This window comes from Coregonus clupeaformis, chromosome 11, assembly GCF_020615455.1.
Source record: "Coregonus clupeaformis isolate EN_2021a chromosome 11, ASM2061545v1, whole genome shotgun sequence".
NCBI classification, from domain to species: domain Eukaryota; kingdom Metazoa; phylum Chordata; class Actinopteri; order Salmoniformes; family Salmonidae; genus Coregonus; species Coregonus clupeaformis.
In genome coordinates, this window is record NC_059202.1 from 20629071 (window position 1) to 20650388 (window position 21318).

General features: G+C 43.8%; 2 protein-coding genes across 2 annotated transcripts in view; one reads left to right on the forward strand and one right to left on the reverse strand.

Annotated features, from left to right (window-relative positions):
* The window catches only part of LOC121576513 (26S proteasome non-ATPase regulatory subunit 1), an 80007-nt gene that overhangs the window by 40784 nt on the left and 17905 nt on the right, over window positions 1–21318 (reverse strand). The window lies entirely within an intron of this gene.
* On the forward strand, window positions 3703–19814 carry LOC121576514 (5-hydroxytryptamine receptor 2B). The gene is made up of 4 exons (XM_041889714.2): window positions 3703–4139; window positions 4995–5626; window positions 15139–15339; window positions 17886–19814. The coding sequence occupies exons 2-4, from the start codon at window positions 5365–5367 to the stop codon at window positions 18806–18808; spliced, it is 1386 nt and encodes a 461-aa protein (XP_041745648.1). The 5' UTR covers window positions 3703–4139; window positions 4995–5364; the 3' UTR covers window positions 18809–19814.

A 21318-nucleotide genomic window follows, 5' to 3' on the forward strand; every position in this document is an offset into this window, starting at 1 on the left:
CAAGCGGCTTAAGAAAGCTCAGAGGAATAGACCTTCAAACCAAAAACAAAAAAACAGGCATAGCTTGCCTATACGTCAGAAACCAAATTCATGTTCGCGAGTTTGCGCTGTCTTGATTTTAAAACAAATTAACAAAACGAGTGTCTAACCAACTTCAAAATTCACACAGAAATATGTGTTATAGATCTGTCATTCTCATTGAAAGGAAGTCTAAGACGCGGTAGATCTGTTCTACATGCGCTTTTCTATGATTCCGTTTTAAAGTTTAGTTTTTGCGTCTTTCACTTTTGGTTTTATACACCAGCATCCAACAGCAGAATACACACTATTTGTGGTTATGGAAAATATATTTCACAGCGGTTTAGACGGTACAATGATTCTCTACACTGTCCTTGCTTGTTTTGTTACAAACTGAAATTAGGCGAACTATTCGAACGTATGCAACCAGGCAATTGCGGAGCGATTTCTGCATTGTGCATCTTTAAAAGATTTAATCAGAGTAGAATCGCTTGCTGTAATCAGACACTTACATTAAGCCCCTTACATGCTGACCAAACTGGCCGCGTTGCAAAATAAATGTACACATACATGTCATTCAATAATTTCATCCGTGTAAGTCGCTTTGGATAAAAGCGTCTGCTAAATGGCATATTATTATTATTATCATCCGCTAAAATTCAACTTGGTTTTATTTTATATGCTTGACGTGTTGCAAGTGCCGCCTCTCCCATCTACTCACTGGTTTTTAGGAGCATATACCAACGTGGGTGATCGAAAGATGAATGAGGTCCACACGCCAGTCCAGTTGGTGGTGGTACTGTATGACAAAATATTATACAAAGATCCAGCCAAAAAAAAAACGAAGAAAAAAACAAACAAAAACGACCCTATGCATTTTAGGTCAAATAACAAACCAATGTTCATCTCCCAGGACAAATTAGCTAGCAACAGCAAGCTAGCTAAATGACCATGAATAATTCATGTGTGTTTCGACCTGACCCCTAAAAAAAATGCAACATGTAAAGTGTCGGTCCCAAGTTTCATGAGCTGAAATAAAAGATCACAGAACTGTTCCATACGCACAAAAAGCGTATTTCTCTCATATTTTGTGCACAAATTTCTTTACATCCCTGTTAGTGAGCGTGTCTCCTTTGCCAAGAGAATCCATTCACCTGACAGGTGTGGCATATCAAGAAGCTGATTAAACAGCATGATCATTACACAGGTGCACCTTGTGCTGGGGACAATAAAAGGCCACTAAAATGTGCAATTTTGTCACACAGCACAATGTCGCAGATGTCAAGTTGAGGGAGTGTGCAATTGGCATGCTGACTGCAGGAATGTACACCAGAGCTGTTGCCAGATAATATTATGCTAATTTCCCCACCATAAGCCGCCTCTAACAACGTTTTAGAGAATTTGGCAGTACGTCCAACCGGCCTCACAACCGCAGACCACGTGTAACCACGCCAGCCCAGGACCTCCACATCCGGCTTCTTCACCTGCGGGATCGTCTGAGACCAGCCACCCGGGCAACTGATGAAACAGGAGTATTTCTGTCTGTAATAAAGCCCTTTTGTGGGGGAAAACCTATTCTGATTGGCTGGGCCTGGCTTTCCCAGTGGGTAGGCCTGGCTCCCAAGTGGATGGGCCTATGACCTCCCAGGCCCACTCATGGCTGTGCCCCTGCCCAGTCATCTGAAATCCATAGTTTAGGGCCTAATGAATTTATTTCAATTGACTGAATTCCTTATATGAACTGTAACTCAGTAAAATCGTTGAAATGGTTGCTTTAATATTTTTTTTTCACTGCTGCTACTTTGTTTATTATCTACGCATAGTCACTTTACCCCTACCTACATGTACATATTACCTCAATTACCCCGACTAACCCGTACACCTGCACATTGACTCGGTACCGGTACCCCTTGAATATAGCCTCGTTATTACGCTAGTGTGTAACAATTTTTTCTTACTTTTTAAAAACTCTGCATTGTTGGTTAAGGGCTTAAAGGCTCGTCAGTAAGCATTTCACATCAAGGTCTACTACACCTGTTGTATTCGGCACATGTGACAAATACAATTTGATTTAGCAGCTCATCTCAACTTGCCAACCCGTTGATCACAAATGATCTGGATTGCCTTTCAATTTCACCAACAAGGATATGAGATGCTACTGTGACAGATGTATAACAACCACCGATCTATTCTTGGATCCACAACTTATGGAGTAGAGCGGGGCCTGTGGCCAAGCACAGACTTTGCCGTTGGGGTCGACAGTTAGATAGTCCATTGTATGACTAAGCAAAACATTTCTGCCAGTGGCAAAAGTGTCAATGCCACAAATATCATCCATCCAATTTTTTTGGGGGGCAAAATATGAATGAGGGTATGGTAAATACGAACTTTCCAATGAGCCAATGCTTTATACATTTAAGGTTTACAACCATTGTTTGGCAACGCAATTGCTTGAGGTCGAATGTGCCTTTTGCTTTGCTACCGTAGCAATATAAATGATCGACAAGATGGTGCCGACAGACAAGGTCGTCCTGTTTCTAGCTACTTTTTGGATTATGTGTGAATTATTGTATTTCTAGATATTACTGCACCGTTTGAGCTAGAAACATAAGCATTTCGACTGCACCGGCAATATCTGCAAATCTGTGTACACGACCAATAAACTTTGATTTGATGACATTTTGGAGTTCATAAACATTGCTCCAAGAGTTAGCTGAACACCAACTGAGCATAGGCTATGCCTCTGTGTGTGCGCCTAACATGTTTCACTTCAGCAGACGTCCCGACGGCGTCTGACGCTGAGCGAACAAGGAAAAAATAAAAACAAGCACGGTAGCACCAGCCCGATCCATCCTGTCCCTTCCTCTCAACCTCCAGAGATGACCAGCATAGTGGCACACATAAATTAGTAAGTAGGAAGCAGGGAAACACTAAGGATAAATGAAACCAGCAGCAGTTCATACATGCCAAAAAAAAGCAGATATGATTCACTTTGTCATTCCATTCGATCCAAATTAGTCATGGAAAAGCACCTGTGTAGTGTTGCTTTCAACACACAGAGACATAAGGACGTTTGGCAGCTTTTCTCATTGTGCACCATCAATCCCACTCAAATTAGAAATGACTGCAGACTTCATCAAGAGTTGACAGGGCAGCAAATCAAAGTGAAAACATTCCCATTGTTATCCTGTCTAGCTAGAAGATATAACATCAGATGATCAGGAGCATCCAACACATAGGAATCAGGCGGGGGGTGACTTTGGGCCTTTGTTCTAATCAAAAGGCAATTGCTCCGACTTGGCCGGGGGTGGTTAGGCCAGTCCCTTAACACCAATTGTAAAGTTTAGCGAGATTTGAGATGCAAAAATGTTTTGGGAGAGTATGCAAATTCTTTTCAAGAAGTCAAAATGCTGTTTCAATAGGACAAGCTTTGTGAAGCAACATTTAGCCTGCACCACTAACAACTCCATCCTCCTCCAACCCCCAACCCCTACTGGAGGAGAGAACAGAAAGTGACAAATATAAACAGTAAGTCGGCTGTGTTGAAGGAAATTGCCTCCCAGAAACACTGGCATTTGGCCAGCTCTGAGACATTCATCTGTCTTCTCCCTAGCCTGACTCATGGGTAAGTGAGGAGGTAAGAGAGAGATAGGAGGGAGGGAGAGAGGGGGAGGGAGAAGCAGCATGAGGGAGGGATAGACAGGGAGTGAGAGAGAGGGGAAACAGGACATCTGAAAGTTTTCAACCTGTGATCGCGGTAGGTGATGCGAATCAAAACCGGGGGGCTCATCCAACACGCAGGACAAAGGAATTTCCGCAGGATGGAACGCACCGAAGTGAGATAATGTTAGGCAATTATTTTCACAAGGGGATGGCTGCCCGTGACATTTTCAGATTTCGGAGGGGTTCTATGTATAAAAACGTGAGCGCGGACAAGAAAAAAAGCAGCCACTGAAGGAGTCCTGAGGATTGAGTTGTTTGGTGATGAACAGCACCGTTCATCCAACGTGCAAGGTTTTGCATGATTGAAAAATGAGGATTATAGCTAGCAGCTCAGATGGCGATACAAATGAACCGGACAAACTAAAAGGAGAACACAAGGGCTGTTGCCTTCGGTGAAGGTAAGAAAGAGAAACTCAGTAAATCCCGAACTATTTGTTCATCTAAAATAAATAAGTCAAATCTACAGGAAATTGTTAACGTTTTGGTAAAATAGTCTTAAGAACTTCTGAGCTGTGCTTGTTTTAACATCAGACAGTTAACTTTAAAAAGGAAGAGAAATGTATGAGTCAATTACTTCTGAGATGATGACATGGAAATAACATGTATAGGCTATTTAGAGGACGTGAATATATTGAGAGTAATACTATTGTCAATTAAATAATGGCCAAATATGCTTGTGTTTGCATAACTTTGATCTATAAATATGGAGGTGGGGGATTCATAATGACCCTAGTGCCTTAAGACTTAAGCCACTAGGATACAACTAACTATATACACTACAAAGCAATTGGAAAAATCGCATTTCAAAAGTGAAATGAAAATAAACTATAAGCTTAATTAAATTGTATGTTCGAAATAATTATAGCTTAAGTGTTGTTTTAATGACATGCAATGGTTTTCAACCTTATGGGTTAACCATTTCGTTTGAAAATGTACTTTTCAAACCACTACACAAAAGAGACCCAGAACAAACAGCAGGTTTTTTTTCTTCTTTTTTTTTCTTTAACCAACACACACAAAAAACATGTAGATAAACATGCCAGAGTTAAGCGTGCAAGCAAGCAGTGATTACAGCCGATAGCCGTTTCCTTGGTTAATTACTCAGCCATGATCTAGAAACAATGCTAATGACTGTGGAGGAAAATCCCATGACATTTGCTATGATAAATGTCACTCATCATTAGGTCTTCAAACTGAAACTAATGTCCAAGGGGTTTAACATAGTCACTTTTGTTTCCTTCTAAAACTTTTAGTAGAAACTGGCCTGTTCTAGAATGTACACAAACCAGAAGACAACGGCGCCCAGACTATGATTCAGACAACCAACTCTTGACCGAACAACCCCTTTACAGTGGAGGTCCATTCTGTGCTTGGATTACTGCTTTCAACACATTTTTTCGAGGCGACCTGTTCAGTTTTGGAGCAGCTGGGCTTTTTTGATTGTGAAGTGGCCGTTTTTTTGGTTTATACGCTGTGCCCGGGGATGAGCCACTGCCCTGTGTGCTGGACCTGAGCTGCCCACTCCTGCCCCTGGGACCCTGTGACCATGCTGACCAAGCCCCCTGAGGCAGCCAGAGCAGAGCCCCGACCCGCGCCCAGGCCAGCCGTCCCCTCCACAGCAGCATGTCCCAGCCAGAGGCGGCCCCGCTGGCGGCCAACGGCTCGGGGTCCGGGGAGGTGGCCGGAGTTCAGCCACGCTGGGCCTCCCTGCTCATCATCTTGGTCATCATCCCCACCATCGGGGGCAACATCCTGGTCATCCTGGCCGTGTCGCTGGAGAGGAAGCTGCAGAACGCCACCAACTACTTCCTGATGTCCCTGGCGGTGGCCGACCTGCTGGTGGGACTCCTGGTGATGCCCATCGCCCTCATCACTGTGCTCTACAGTAAGTCACCCCAACATGGCTGCCCTCTTGCCGTGCCATCAGAAAGGACCCCTTCACCTGGTACATTCAACCACTTGTAACTCAAGACACCACTGATACGAGGCTTGGGTGGTATACCGTACACTGGGGTATTCTGAAATCCCCACGGTATGATTTTCAATACCAAAATGTTCAATTTGTTTATTTAAAATAAATACCTGCAGTCAACTTGTGCACTAGGTTAACAGATAAAGCAGATGGCATTCTTCATTTCGCCTGTTGCATTATTTTTTTCATTATGAAGCCATTCAACATAAAACATACCATGTGACTGGCTCAAAGAGCACATGCACGGAGCAAATGGAAACTTTCGTGACGATCCTACTAATGTTTGCCAGCTAAATATCTTATAACTATAAGTTTAACTATCTTTAGTCGATTGCCTCGACGTCAACATACATTTGAATGATTATTTTTGGCCCCAACACAGCAGCATAATTGCTGATTCAAGCACAGAGGCTGGCCTCGTACTTGTGCTTAGCTTGGCTCCCATCAATCAGGTTTAAATCGCACTTGGTCACCCCAGTCCCCGCTATTATAACAAGCCGCTGTCAGTTGAGACCAGAGAAACACCTGAGCACACTGTTTCACAAAATGTGCATTGCAAAGCAGAAATCCACCACAGTAGTCCAATTTGTAAGTCGCTCTGGATAACAGCGTCTGCTAAATGACGTAAATGTAAATGTAGGTAGCCAAAACATTTAAATTGGATCTAGTAGACTCATTCGATGACGACAAGAATTGCCGCCTTATTTTGTTAACTGAACAACCGTAAGCATGCATATTGACAATAATTGAAAAACAGCAGTTAAAAAAAAAAAAAAACACCATGAGAGATCCTGCTGAATCTCCGCCAGCTACAGTATAAACAGTTTATAGCAGATGGCAAAAACACAAGAGAGTGGACAATAAACAAGGTACTTCCCTTTGGCTGTGTAATCACAGAAGAGGCACAGCCCCATCAGGTACCAATGATCATGACGACCCAATTTCTGCATGACTTTCCAATCACAAACCAATCTCTCCCTCAGCTCGCACACTCATTCACTTAGGTCACGAGGGGAAAATAAAAAAAATATACAAGAGCGAACTGGAAAAACATTTGCATTCGATTCCACTAAGTGGCGTAGCTTTACAAATGCAGCTGTGCTTCAAAGTGCAGAATTAAACAACCCCTCTCTAGCAGAGTCTGCTTTTTCCTGACGCAGAATTTTTTAGCTGAGCCACTACTCCTCATTAACTCTGTTGGAGTAAACGGTCCTGTGACACACACACACACACAACCTCGTCTGTGCTTGGCAGGGAAAGGAGGGGATAATCTTAATGGATGTCCATCGGGCCTAGACGGAGGGAAAGGAGGGGATCATCAAAGTCAAGGCCATGTGATCACATAAATAACAGCCAGAGGCTTCTGAAGAGCAGTAGCCCATGTTCAGAGGGAGGGGGGCTGTGTGTGTGTGCACATGTACATTCGCACAGAGCTCCATGTCTGAATGTGTGAATGGACGCACGGTACGTTTGTGCAGGGGCAGCTGTCATTTCTCTACTGGCTGGAGACTGAGCACACAGCCGGGGGGGGGGACATAAACACACATAAACAGAGTTCAGTGCTTCACGTTGAGCCTTTACAGCCACTCGCCAGGGTGGGCCAGTTACGGCCCGTGTACAACCAGGCCGGCGGCGCTAAGAACAGGCAAACCGCGAGAGAGGGGATCAGTGCTAACATCCAAATACCACCTGAAATTTCCCAGAGGACGGCGACGACATGTCATCGCTAATACATCACTGCCATTAAACCCTAGACTCTACATTCCAAATACACCACAACAACTAGATTTGCTTAAAATAAACGTAGAGAAAGCAATAGCAATTCCGTCTTTTACCATTTATCCACTTTCTTCTGCGTCTGCCCGGATAAATCTCTCCTCTCCATCCCAAACCCTGGCTGCGGGAGACATTTCAGACTAACCGGGAGTAGTTATTGCCTCAAAACTACTGATGTGCAGTTCGAACGTTTTCGTTCTTTTTGAACAACTCTTTTTACTGACCGAAGAGTTGTAATTACTTTTTTCCAGAGTGACTTGTTCATTTTTTGTGGAATGTTTGACCTGTTGGCCACAATGAAAATAGCAGGATTACATTTTACATTTTAGTCATTTAGCAGACGCTCTTATCCAGAGCGACTTACAGTTAGTGAATACATATATATATTATTATCGAACCCACAACCCTGGCGTTGCAAACGCCATGCTCTATCAACTGAGCTACATCCCTGCCGGCCATTCCCTCCCCTACCCTGGACGACGCTGGGCCAATTGTGTGCCGCCCATGAGTCTCCCGGTCGCGGCCGGCTGCGACAGAGCCTGGATTCGAACCAGGATCTCTAGTGGCACAGTTAGCACTGCGATGCAGTGCCTTAGACCACTGCGCCACTCAGGATTAATATGCGCTACTCCAGTTTGGCAGCTCCGGAGACATGCTCCGACCACCAACTGTCACGTGCGCAGGAAAACAGATCATGCTGCAGCATAAAGAAAAATACAAGTTTAGAACTGATAATTGATTAATTATTGGAACGCTATCGTAGTCCCCTGTAGCTCAGTTGGTAGAGCATGGCGCTTGCAATGCCAAGGTTGTGGGTTCGTTTCACACGGGGGGCCAGTATGAAAATGTATGTAAGTCGCTCTGGATAAGAGCGTCTGCTAAATGACTAAAATGTAAAAATGACAGCAGGGATTTTTCTACCATTGTAATCCTTGGGCGGGTCGCCTAAGCGTTTTTTCGGGTCACCTAAATACAAACAGTGTAAAAAAATAAATAAAAAAAACACACACAGTGAGGGAATTAAGTATTTGATCCCTTGCTGATTTTGTACGTTTGCCCACTGACAAAGACATGATCAGTATATAATTGTAATGATAGGTTTATTTGAACAGTGAGAGACAGAATAACAACAAAAAAATCCAGAAAAACGCATGACAAAAATGGTATAAATTGATTTGCATTTTAAATGAGGGAAATAAGTATTTGACCCCTCTGCAAAATATGACTTAGTACTTGGTGGCAAAACCCTTGTTGGCAATCACAGAGGTCAGACGTTTCTTGTAGTTGGCCACCAGGTTTGCACACATCTCAGGAGGGATTTTGTCCCACTCCTCTTTGCAGAAGTCATTAAGGTTTCGAGCCTGACGTTTGGCAACTCGAACCTTCAGCTCCCTCCACAGATTTTCTATGGGATTAAGGTCTGGAGACTGGCTAGGCCACTCCAGGACCTTAATGTGCTTCTTCTTGAGCCACTCCTTTGTTGCCTTGGCCGTGTGTTTTGGGTCATTGTCATGCTGGAATACCCATCCACAACCCATTTTCAATGCCCTGGCTGAGGGAAGGAGGTTCTCACCCAAGATTTGATGCGGTGAAGTTGTCCTGTCCCCTTAGCAGAAAAACACCCCCAAAGCATAATGTTTCCACCTCCATGTTTGACGGTGGGGATGGTGTTCTTGGGGTCATAGGCAGCATTCCTCCTCCTCCAAACACGGCGAGTTGAGTTGATGCCAAAGAGTTCGATTTTGGTGTCATCTGACCACAACACTTTCACCCAGTTCTCATCTGAATCATTCAGATGTTCATTGGCAAACTTCAGACGGGCCTGTATATCTGCTTTCTTGAGCAGGGGGACCTTGCGGGCGCTGCAGGATTTCAGTCCTTCACGGCGTAGTGTGTTACCAATTGTTTTCTTGGTGACTATGGTCCCAGCTGCCTTGAGATCATTGACAAGATCCTCCCGTGTAGTTCTGGGCTGATTCCTCACCGTTCTCATGATCATTGCAACTCCACGAGGTGAGATCTTGCATGGAGCCCCAGGCCGAGGGAGATTGACAGTTCTTTTGTGTTTCTTCTATTTGCGAATAATCGCACCAACTTGTTGTCACCTTCTCACCAACAACTTGGCGATGGTCTTGTAGCCCAATCCAGCCTTGTGTAGGTCTACAATCTTGTCCCTGACATCCTTGGAGAGCTCTTTGGTCTTGGCCATGGTGGAGAGTTTGGAATCTGATTGATTGATTGCTTCTGAGGACAGGTGTCTTTTATACAGGTAACAAACTGAGATTAGGAGCACTCCCTTTAAGAGTGTGCTCCTAATCTCAGCTCGTTACCTGTACAAAAGACACCTGGGAGCCAGAAATCTTTCTGATTGAGAGGGGGTCATATACTTATTTCCCTCATTAAAATGAAAATCAATTTATAACATTTTTGACATGCGTTTTTCTGGATTTTTTGTTGTTGTTATTCTGTCTCTCACTGTTTAAATAAACCTACCATTAAAAATTATAGACTGATCATGTCTTTGTCAGTGGGCACACGTACAAAATCAGCAGGGGATCAAATACTTTTTTCCCCTCACGTGTCAAACTCATTCCACGGAGGGCCGAGTGTCTGCGGGTTCCCCTCCACCCTTGTACTTAATTGTTGAATTAAGGTCACCAATTAGTAAGGAACTCCCCTCGCCTGGTTTTCTAGGTCTTAAAGGAAAAACCAAAAACCTTCATAATGAGTGAGACACCCTTGATCAATATCATACAGAAAGATCATAAAACAATTTTTGATAACCAGATCAGCTTTGACCAGATTTAGGATGCGTTTACAGACGCACTCAAAGAGAAGAACAAAATAATTCCCATATAAAGTAAGAAGGCCCCTCAGAACTGTGTGCTCGTCTTGTATAATCAGAGTTTGACAGACGTCAACGGCTCAGGTCAAATCGTTTACACCCCGGTATTTGCTGGAACGGGGACATTTTCTAAAGTAAGCAACAATAATGATTATCATAATGACAATAATACTACTCAGACACAGCAAGACAGCATTTTCAGCTTTGTTTTTATTTGAGTCCAAACTGGCCTTTTTTCCCCACTTTGGAATGGTGACCTCACCCTAGAGGTTGGTAGCTCTGTTTTCAAAGAATTCTCTCTCTCCATCTCCCTCTCTCTGCATCTCTCTCACTCTCAAAGCTGGTCCACTGCAATGACTTCACAAGTTTGTCTTAGAAATGTGGCCTTGGATGGACACCTCTGTAGCCTTGGCAACACTTATACATCAGAAACGTTACCAGCAGACAGATTTTTAAAAAAAATCTGGTCTAAGCACACTATCATCCCATGTAGAATTAGTTGAGTATGAGCTTATTCCCATAGGAAAAAAATAGAAAATCTCTGCCCATGTTAAGTAGACAGATGACAGCAATTACAAAGGGCCCACAAAAATATACTCTTAAGAAGTAACCTACCTATCAAAGTTTATTTAAATATCCCACAGAAAATATTTCGAAAAATGAAAAAATGAGAAAAGGGCAAGTGGTGCGTGGAGCTGAACAAAGCCCCTGAAATGGTGCTCAGTAGACGTGGCGCTGAACAAAGCCCCTGAAATGGTGCTCAGTAGACGTGGTGCTGAACAAAGCCCCTGAAATGGTGCTCAGTAGACGTGGCGCTGAACAAAGCCCCTGAAAATGGTGCTCAGTAGACGTGGAGCTGAACAAAGCCCCTGAAATGGTGCTCAGTAGACGTGGTGCTGAACAAAGCCCCTGAAATGGTGCTCAATAGACGTGGTGCTGAACAAAGCCCCTGAAATGGTGCTCAGTAGACGTGGCGCTGAACAAAGCCCCTGAAATGGTGCTCAGTAGACGTGGCGCTGAACAAAGCCCCTGAAAATGGTGCTCAGTAGACGTGGAGCTGAACAAAGCCCCTGAAATGGTGCTCAGTAGACGTGGCGCTGAACAAAGCCCCTGAAATGGTGCGCAGTAGATGTGGAGCTGAAGGAAGCCCCTGAAAATGGTGCTCAGTAGACGTGGAGCTGAACAAAGTCCCTGAAAATGGTGCTCAGTAGACGTGAAGCTGAACAATGCCCCTGAAAATGGTGCTCAGTAGACGTGGAGCTGAACAAAGCCCATGAAATGGTGCGCAGTTGACCCCAATAAAACATGTAGAAGGGAGAACACTAAAATATTGTGCTTAGATAACAATGTGCTCAAAAGCCCATTTATTATATTATATTACAAGTAATACTTGTATATAAAAACAAACATATCCACTAATGTTTGAATTATGAAATACAAGCCATCAGCAAAACAAGTTAACAAGAAAATCAATCAAGAACCTTTCCAACAGCACATTTTACAATGCTAATGTGAAATGGGACACAATCCAGCCCAATTATGCGCCAATTTCACGCCTGGGACCCAAAATAAACAAACACGTCTGGTGAGAAGGGGTCTGAACACATCTACATCAAGAACATAGCGCATTCAGCTCCATACATAGTCCTAAGAAGCATTTCTCTGCAGTAAATTAACTATTTACTAAAATAGCCAATTCCCTACATCAGAGCTGGTTTTAATCATTAGCTATTGAAGTGAATCTCCCCAATGCTGGTGGCATCACTGGTGTATCCACAACACAAGCTCTATATAGAATGTCCCATTAGTCCCGTTTTCAAAACGGGCTACTTCCTCCTCAGGAATTAAAAACATAAAAACACCTGCATCACTAAAGTAAGAGAACTGGCATGACTGAATGTTTCTTAAAAACTACAAAGAGTCACTCATTGGCCCCATTTCTAAGGTCACCAACACATCTATTGGTCTCGGGGTGTTTCCAAGGGTATGGAAGTCGGCCATAATAACGGCCATCTTTAAATCAGGCGACCCTGCTGACGTGAGTAACTACAGGCCCATTAGTATACTACCTGTGGTGTCAAAGGTTGTTGAAAAGTGTGTAGCAGAACAACTGATTGCCCACCTCAACAACAGCCCCTTCACATTACATTCCATAAAGTTTGGCTTCAGAGCGAAACACTCCACAGAAATGGCCAACTGCTTTTTTCTGGAAAATGTGAAGTCCAAGATGGACAAAGGGGGCGTTGTTGGGGCTGTGTTTCTGGACCTAAGGAAGGCTTTTGATACTGTTAACCATGAGATTCTCATCACAAAATTGTCCAAGTTCAACTTTTCCCCCGATGCCTTGAGATGGATGAAATCATACCTTGAAGGCAGAACTCAGTGTGTCAGAGTGAGCAATGAGCTATCGCCCACTCTTAGCTATGATGTGGGTGTGCCCCAAGGGTCAATACTGGGGCCCCTCCTGTTCAGCCTGTACATTAATGATCTGCCTTCTGTCTGTACTGGGTCTGAAGTTCAAATGTATGCAGATGATACAGTGATATATGTGCATGCAAAGAGCAAACAACAAGCTGCACAAGAACTCACTACTGTAATGGTCCAGGTTACAAAGTGGCTCAGTGACTCGTGTTTGCATCTCAATGTGAAAAAAACTGTTTGCATGTTCTTCACAAAGAGGGCAACAGATGCTACTGAGCCAGAAGTCTATGTGTCAGGGGAGAAGCTCCAGGGGGTATCTGATTTTAAGTACCTTGGCATCATACTTGATTCCAACCTCTTTTAAAAAGCATGTGAAAAAGGTAATTCAAATAACCAAATTCAACCTAGCTAATTTCCGATTTATACGAAATTGTTTGACTACAGAGGTAGCAAAACTGTACTTAAAATCTATGATACTCCCCCACTTAACATACTGCTTGACTAGTTGGGCCCAAGCTTGCTGTACAACAGTAAGACCTATTCAGTCGGTCTACAAACAGGCTCTCAAAGTGCTTGATAGGAAGCCCAATAGCCATCATCACTGTCACATCCTTAGAAAGCATGAGCTCCTGAGTTGGGAAAATCTTGTGCAATACACCGATGCATGTCTTGTATTCAAGATCCTAAATGGCTTGGCTCCCCCTCCACTCAGTATTTTTGTTAAACAGAAAACCCAAACATATAGCAGCAGATCCACAAGGTCTGCCATGAGAGGTGACTGTAGTTCCCCTAAGGAAAAGCACCTTTAGTAAATCCGCTTTTTCTGTGAGAGCTTCCCATGTCTGGAATACACTGCCATCAGACACACACAACTGCACCACATATCACACTTTCACAAAATGCTTGAAGACATGGCTAAAGGTCAATCAGATTTGTGAACATGGTCCCTAGCTGTGTGTTGCCGCTTTCCATGTCTGTTGTCTGTAACTTGTGAGGTGTGGAAACATTTTGTTGCTTTTATGAATTTTGTCTTGCTGCTTTTTGTTCTATGTTGCTCGGTCTGTATGCTACGTCTTGCTTGTCCTATGTTGCTATGTCTGTATGCTATGTCTTGTTCTATGTTGTTATTGTCTATATTGTAATTGTTTTTAATAACCTGCCCAGGGACTGCGGTTGAAAATTAGCCGGCTGGCTAAAACCGGCACTTTTACTGAAACGTTGATTAATGTGCACTGTCCCTGTAAAAATAAACTCAAACTCAAACTCAAACATCTTCACACTTCCCAGATTTCCACTTTTATTTGGGCATCTTTGACAAATCTCTATTTGCCTCCTACACATACAAGCCCACGCAGAGTCCTTGAAATTATAAAACGCAACATGCAACAATTTCAACAATTTTACTGAGTTACAATTCATATGAGAAAATATCTGTCAATTGAAATAAATGAATTAGGCCCTAATCTATGGATTTCACATGACTGGGCAGGGGCGCAGCCATGGGTGGGCCTGGGAGGGCATAGGCCCACCCACTGGGGGAGCCAGGCCCAGTCAATCAGAATGAGTTTTCCCCACAAAAGGGCTTTATTACAGACAGAAATACTCCCGTTTCATCAGTTGCCCAGGTGGCTGGTCTCAGACAATCCCGCAGGTGAAGAAGCCGGATGTGGAGGTCCTAGGCTGGCGTGGTTACACGTGGTCTGTGGTTGTGAGGCCGGTTGGACATACTGCCAAATTCTCTAAAACGACGCTGGAGGCGGCTTATGGTAGAGAAATGAACATTCAATTCTCTGGCAACAGCTCTGATGGACATTCTTGCAGTCAGCATGCCAATTGCGCGCTCCCTCAAAACTTGAGACATCTGTGGCAATGTGTTGTGACAAAACTGCACATTTTAGTGGCCTTTTATTGTCCCCAGCACAAGGTGCACCTGTGTAATGATCATGCTGTTTAATCAGCTTCTTGATATGCCAAACCTGTCAGGTGGATGGATTATCTTGGCAAAGGAGAAAATGCTCACTAACAGGGATGTAAACAAATTTGTGCACAAAATTGAGAGAAATAGCATTTTTGTGCATATGGAACATTTCTGGGATCTTTTATTTCATCTTATGAAACATGGGATCAACACTTTTATATTTTTGTTCAGTGTAGATAGCCATTCAAGTAACTTATTACTATCCTGTTTATAATGACTTAGTCACTGAAATCCAAATTCAATTAGGCTTATCTCAGGGTGAAAACATTAAAAAGATTTAGCACCACAGTAATCAAGTTTGAGAATTTGTCTAGAAAGGCATAGTTTTAATCTTAAAATGGTTCCGTATTGGCCTATGAGAGCAGCTAACAATCCCATGCTTTCCATCGTCTGTCTGTTTCTCAGATTCCGGGTGGCCTCTTCCAGAGTTTCTCTGCCCAATCTGGCTCTTCCTGGACGTCCTGTTCTCCACAGCGTCCATCATGCACCTGTGTGCCATCTCACTGGACCGCTACATCGCCATCAAGAAGCCCATTCAGCACAGCCAGTATAAGTCCAGGGCCAAAGCCATGGCCAAGATAGCGGTGGTGTGGCTCATATCTATTGGTAAGCTGCTCTGTGTTTTTGGTCCTGTGTTGATATCAGGAGCATTCCGCAATGTCTCCAAAGTGTTCATTTGAACAACTTTCTTTAAGCTATGTCATTGCAGTTCAATTCCTTAGCGTCTGTGATGTGACGTGCCTGGTTTATGGTCAGAAAAGAAAGCCGGATGCAATAAAAGCAAAAGCTATATAAAACGTTTACATACAGTACCTCCCTTAAAACTATACCCGCCACTATAACACTTCGTAAAGAGTAACAGCGCATCAGAGTGGTAGCAGTCAAGGGGACCTGTGGGAAAACCCAGTTAATGAGCCAGAGAGATTTACACAAAAATAGCATAAAATTAAAAAGTGAGGTTAAATGATTTTGAGAGTATGACCCCAGGAAGGTAATTATTTCACATCACTGCCCTTGTAAAAAGCGTAGTGACACAACACAAGGATTACAATTGCAAAATATGCAGCGGCTTTAAAATGTTGTTGCAACACTATGGATAACATTCAAGACGGCAGGTAGCTTAGTGGTTAAGAGCGTTGTGCCAGTAACCGAAAGGTCGCTGGTTCTAATCCCCGAGCCGACTAGGTGAAAAATCTGTCGATGTGCCCTTGAGCAAGGCACTTAACCCTAATTGTGCCTGTAAGTCGCTCTGGATAAGAGCGTCTGCTAAATGACTAAAATGTAAAATGTAAATGTAAGACAAACCAAGCATTCAAACTACAACCATATTTCAGGACTCCTGGACCAGTAACCATTTTACTCTTAACAATAAACATCAATGTGCACTGCAGAACAGATAGGAATCCGCAATTTTACAAAACTGAATAGAAAAGCAACCCTAAAGAGCCTCTGGTATTTTCATTAAAATTAGGCTACCAGACAAAAGGACATTTGGACTGAAGAGAGGATGAGGGCCAGGGGATAAAGACTGAAGAGAGGATGAGGGCCAGGGGATAAAGACTGAAGAGAGGATGAGGGCCAGGGGATAAAGACTGAAGAGAGGATGAGGGCCATGGGATAAAGACTGAAGAGAGGATGAGGGCCAGGGGATAAAGACTGAAGAGAGGATGAGGGCCAGGGGATAAAGACTGAAGAGAGGATGAGGGCCAGGGGATAAAGACTGAAGAGAGGATGAGGGCCAGGGGATAAAGACTGAAGAGAGGATGAGGGCCATGGGATAAAGACTGAAGAGAGGATGAGGGCCAGGGGATAAAGACTGAAGAGAGGATGAGGGCCAGGGGATAAAGACTGAAGAGAGGATGAGGGCCAGGGGATAAAGACTGAAGAGAGGATGAGGGCCAGGGGATAAAGACTGAAGAGAGGATGAGGGCCAGGGGATAAAGACTGAAGAGAGGATGAGGGCCAGGGGATAAAGACTGAAGAGAGGATGAGGGCCAGGGGATAAAGACTGAAGAGAGGATGAGGGCCAGGGGATAAGCTAAGGCCCTCATCTTAGACCATAAACGAGGTGGAGATGGGGCAGCTGAACCACTGGAATCCTCTTCACACAGAGCATGTTTCATACGAGGGAATGTCAGACTCAAACCGGTTTCCCATATTTGGCCCAATGTTAAGCCTATACCCAAATGGGTTATTTGACACAGTCCAACAAGACAGTTTGAGACATAAACATCGTTTTATTTTCCTGATCGAATGTCTTCTTATTATTTCAGCGTCCACTGCCCGAGTCTGTATTGTTGATGACTGGCCAGTGAACCCTTGGTAAATAAGCACACTGGTTTGCTTTTAATGATATGTTATCCGTTATATATTAGCTTCCCGGTATGAAAGGAAATTAAACACCCCTATGCTCGTTAACAATCGTTAGCCATGACTTGTTCCTCTGGCTGAAGCATTTGGGAGACTGGTGTGAGGACTTGGCAGAGTTCAGCCTGGTATTAATCAAGTTTAAAGCTTTATTAGTCGCATATACAGGACACACATGGTATACACCGTCCAACGAAATGCAGACTTGCAGGTTAATGGTATTCATAGAGCGTTCAGACTCCTCCACAACAGGACGCTCCCAGTTTTCACTCAGGACTAGGTTCTACACATTTACTTTATTTTCCTGAGCAAAACCAGATGATTGCTTAAGAGTTACGCGAGCAGCACTTAGACGCCACGACAGTAGAAGAGTCTCTTCGTCCAGGGTGTAGTGTTCACTGTCACTGTATTATAGCTGGCAATATATGGTTCGTTTATTAGATTTTTAAGCAAAGAATGAGAACTTCCAGAAGTCACAGAACGAAGTTGTTCTTCCTTACCCTTTGCGCTACCTCCGCTGTCCTCAGTCGTGAAAGCTTGAAGCTTTAAAACAGTTTTATACTCTGGCAACATCAAAAGGAAAAGCAGATGTGAAGATTTCATGTCCAACAATAAAATGCAAAAACAAAGCAGCATAAAGTGACCACTGTGGGAAACTAGGCTGTGAGAAGATCCTGTATCTACTCCCAAAACAACCAAGTATTAGTCTTTCCATCTAACACTGTAGACAGCCAAGTTTGGATTGATGATTTGACTGACCAAACCTCTCTCTCTCTCTCACACAGGTATCGCAATTCCCATTCCCATCAAGGGGCTGAGAAACTACCATCTTCCAAACAATGTCACCTTTAACAGCAACCACACCTGCCTCTTGAAACCAGACAGCTTCAGAGAATTTATCATGTTTGGCTCCATGACAGCTTTTTTCATCCCTTTAACTATCATGATGATCATCTACCTGCTCACCATCCAGGTGCTGCGCAAGAAAGCCTTTCTGCTCAGGTCAAAGGTGACCCAACGCTTCACTCGCCCAACCGTCTCCTCAGTCTTCCAGAGGGAGCAGTCCGTGGCCTCTCCCACAACTGAGAAACCGCCGGGAAAATCCATTGCTCCCGCCAACCCCATCACGGGTGACGAGATCCCCATCCGCCGCATGTCCACCATGGGCAAGAAGTCCATGCAGAACCTGACCAATGAGCAGCGAGCCTCCAAGGTGCTGGGGATCGTCTTCCTTCTGTTCGTGGTCATGTGGTGCCCGTTTTTCATCACCAACGTCACCTCTGTGCTTTGCGCCAGCTGCGACGTCAACGTGATCGGCCGTCTGATGGAGATCTTCGTGTGGGTGGGCTACGTGTCATCGGGTATCAACCCGCTGGTCTACACCCTCTTCAACAAGACCTTCCGCCAGGCCTTCACACGCTACATCACCTGCAACTACAGCAGCACCACTACTAACAGGCCAGCCAGGCAAACTAGGGAACAGCATGGCTGCAGGAATCTGACACGGATCTCCTTCCATTCATCTGTGGCGGAGAACTCTAAGCTGTTCATGAAGCGGGGGATGAACGGCATCGGGACGGTGAGCTATCAGAGCCCGCTGAGGCGACGGCAAGCACACATGCAGTCCTCCGCTAGCGTTGTACTGGACACCCTGCTCCTTACAGAGAATGAGGATTGCAAACCCGAAGAGCATGTCAGTTATGTGTAGTGCTTTCAGAAAAATTAAGTCTGCAAAAAAAGGGAAATAATTGGAACCAGAAAGTCATGTGTAAAAGACGGACCAGGCTTGAGTTGTCCAGGGGTTCAGGTGACAAGACACCTTCCCATGAGCATCACTTTTGTGGATTCGGTGCTATTAAAAGAAGACACTGTGTGCTCACAAGGGCGAAACGAAAGGAGATGCCCATCTCTGTCAAACACTTTGGCCAGAAAGAAGAGGCCCTCATCAGAGTCTGTACAGAGATTGCTGAACATTATGAGTAAAATGAGAGAGCAAATAGGTGCGTCGAGATAAGTTACCCTCAATAAAAAGACCCGACAAAGCTCAGGTCGGATTGTCCTTAACGAGGCCGCCAGACAGATATGTAAGGAATGACGACATACGACTGTCTGGAAACTCTCTCAGTGGATACAATGTGTATTCCCATGCTACTCCTGTCACCTTGGGCTATTTGGTATTCTGCTATGGACAATTCCCATGGAGGAGATGACATGCTTACCTATTGAGAGGACAAACACTCACTCCCATATAAACTACACGTTCAGCCCTCCACATCACATAGAGTTCTGAAGAATACACTTTATAAATGCCACCCATTTTAACTGCAATGTATTGGTAAGTGCTTTTATAACCGTGAACAGATTTGTTATAAAGTCACAAATTCTATTTTCCCAAAGTGTTATAACATCCAAGTGGATTATTATATGTAAATGCAACATAGACAAAACCTTTGCAAATGGGAAGCTTGTCAAATACAAAATGTACAGCCTACGGATGGATATGTGATGGTTTATAAATGTACAGGCTACGGATGGATATGTGATGGTTTATAAATGTACAGCCTACGGATGGATATGTGATGGTTTATAAATGTACAGGCTACGGATGGATATGTGATGGTTTATAAATGTACAGCCTACGGATGGATATGTGATGGTTTATAAATGTACAGGCTACGGATGGATATGTGATGGTTTATAAAATGTACAGCCTACGGATGGATATGTGATGGTTTATAAATGTACAAAACTGTGCTTGGCTTAAAGAAAAGCCCAAACGGTCTTTTTTTTTTTTTTACAGTTCTTAATAGGTCTTGAAATGCAGATGTAACTACAGACCAAGTCACCTTTATTTTAACACGTTGTCTTTGTCCCTGAAAATGTTTTGTGGCCGCAACGACCGATCTAGTGTTTCACTTTCATCAGAGTTTACATAGTGTCTCCTTGATGGGGTGGTAACGAAGGAAGCAAAGCTAACTGGACACGGGAGCCAAAGTAAACACACCATAAACCACTGCGCTAGCAGTTCATAGTCACAAACAGTGACTACGCGGAGGCTGAATCCTGAAAGTAAGTGCGTAGGGTCACGATTGCTTTATGAGTGGCCATAAAAAAGGAGAGCATTTTGATTCATTCTCCGTACCAGTGAATTAAGTGACGTTACAACTCAAAAACAATTTACATAATACACCAAAAAGGGATTTCTATGTTGAGTGTAACAAATTAAAAAGGGAGTCCACAGCATAAAATCTATAATAATAGGAAGTCCCCAGGGTGTACCATGTGGACAGAAACGTACTGCAAGAGCCCATGTTCGGTTCATATACAACTTCCAATGCATATTTCTGCCATCATGAGACAAGTCGGTGGGGAGGAATATACCCATGGCCTTTCGGAGCAGTTGGGGAGCGAGAGACCTTTGACCTTTGACCCACTCAGAGACAGCAGCTCTGAGCACCACGTCCTGGTTTCCCAAGACTGTAAGGGGGCCTGGAAGCGATGGGGGAGTGAGGGCTCGGCTGAATTGTTGCCGCTCAGGAGGATCTCTAAACACAGGAAGGACTTACACAAGGTTTATCTAACAGCCAATTGATCATGGCAATATCGCATAGCCTTTTTTGGGCTTAAAATAGTCCCCCCCATATTCCTTCGCTTGGCCCAGTGCCGTTTAATGCTGCAGTGCTGCCTGATGCTGTTTAATGCTGCAGTGTTGCCTGATGGGTAAATTCACGTCAGAGAATGAATGATGAGCCTCCGTAAACAGACCGAAAATAATGATGTGTGACTCGGGAGGACGACATGTAGCCAACGTCCTCAAGACACTGAACTACCTGTAAGGAGCCAAGAAGTAATTATATCCTCTCAGCTAAAAGTGCATCTAAATTCTGTCGTCCATTTGAGGAGACGCTGATCATTATGTCATTTTGATATTCCGCAAACCAATCACAGGATCACTTAAGAGTGCCAACACTATTAAAGTGAGGGATAGTTTGCAGCTGCTTGATGTAGGTTAGGCTTTCTGAAGAGTAAAATCACTTCAAAATGTGTAATATCTTTGATCATGAATTGCACTTAATTACACAAGACTACCGAAAACCATTGCACAGACCAAAACAAGGGTGGTTCAAAGATTATTCATGTCCCATAGATTTACCTTGGACATGAAACAAATTCTCACATTGCTGAAACTTAAGCACACTTTCAAAACATTTAACTGTG

Coding starts and splice junctions, on each gene's coding strand:
- LOC121576514 (XM_041889714.2), top strand. CDS start 5,365: ATGTCCCAGCCAGAGGCGGCCCCGCTGGCGGCCAACGGCTCGGGGTCC. Junction 5,627..15,138: donor CCTCATCACTGTGCTCTACA/GTAAGTCACCCC, acceptor TCTGTTTCTCAG/ATTCCGGGTGGCCTCTTCCA. Junction 15,340..17,885: donor GGTGTGGCTCATATCTATTG/GTAAGCTGCTCT, acceptor TCTCTCACACAG/GTATCGCAATTCCCATTCCC.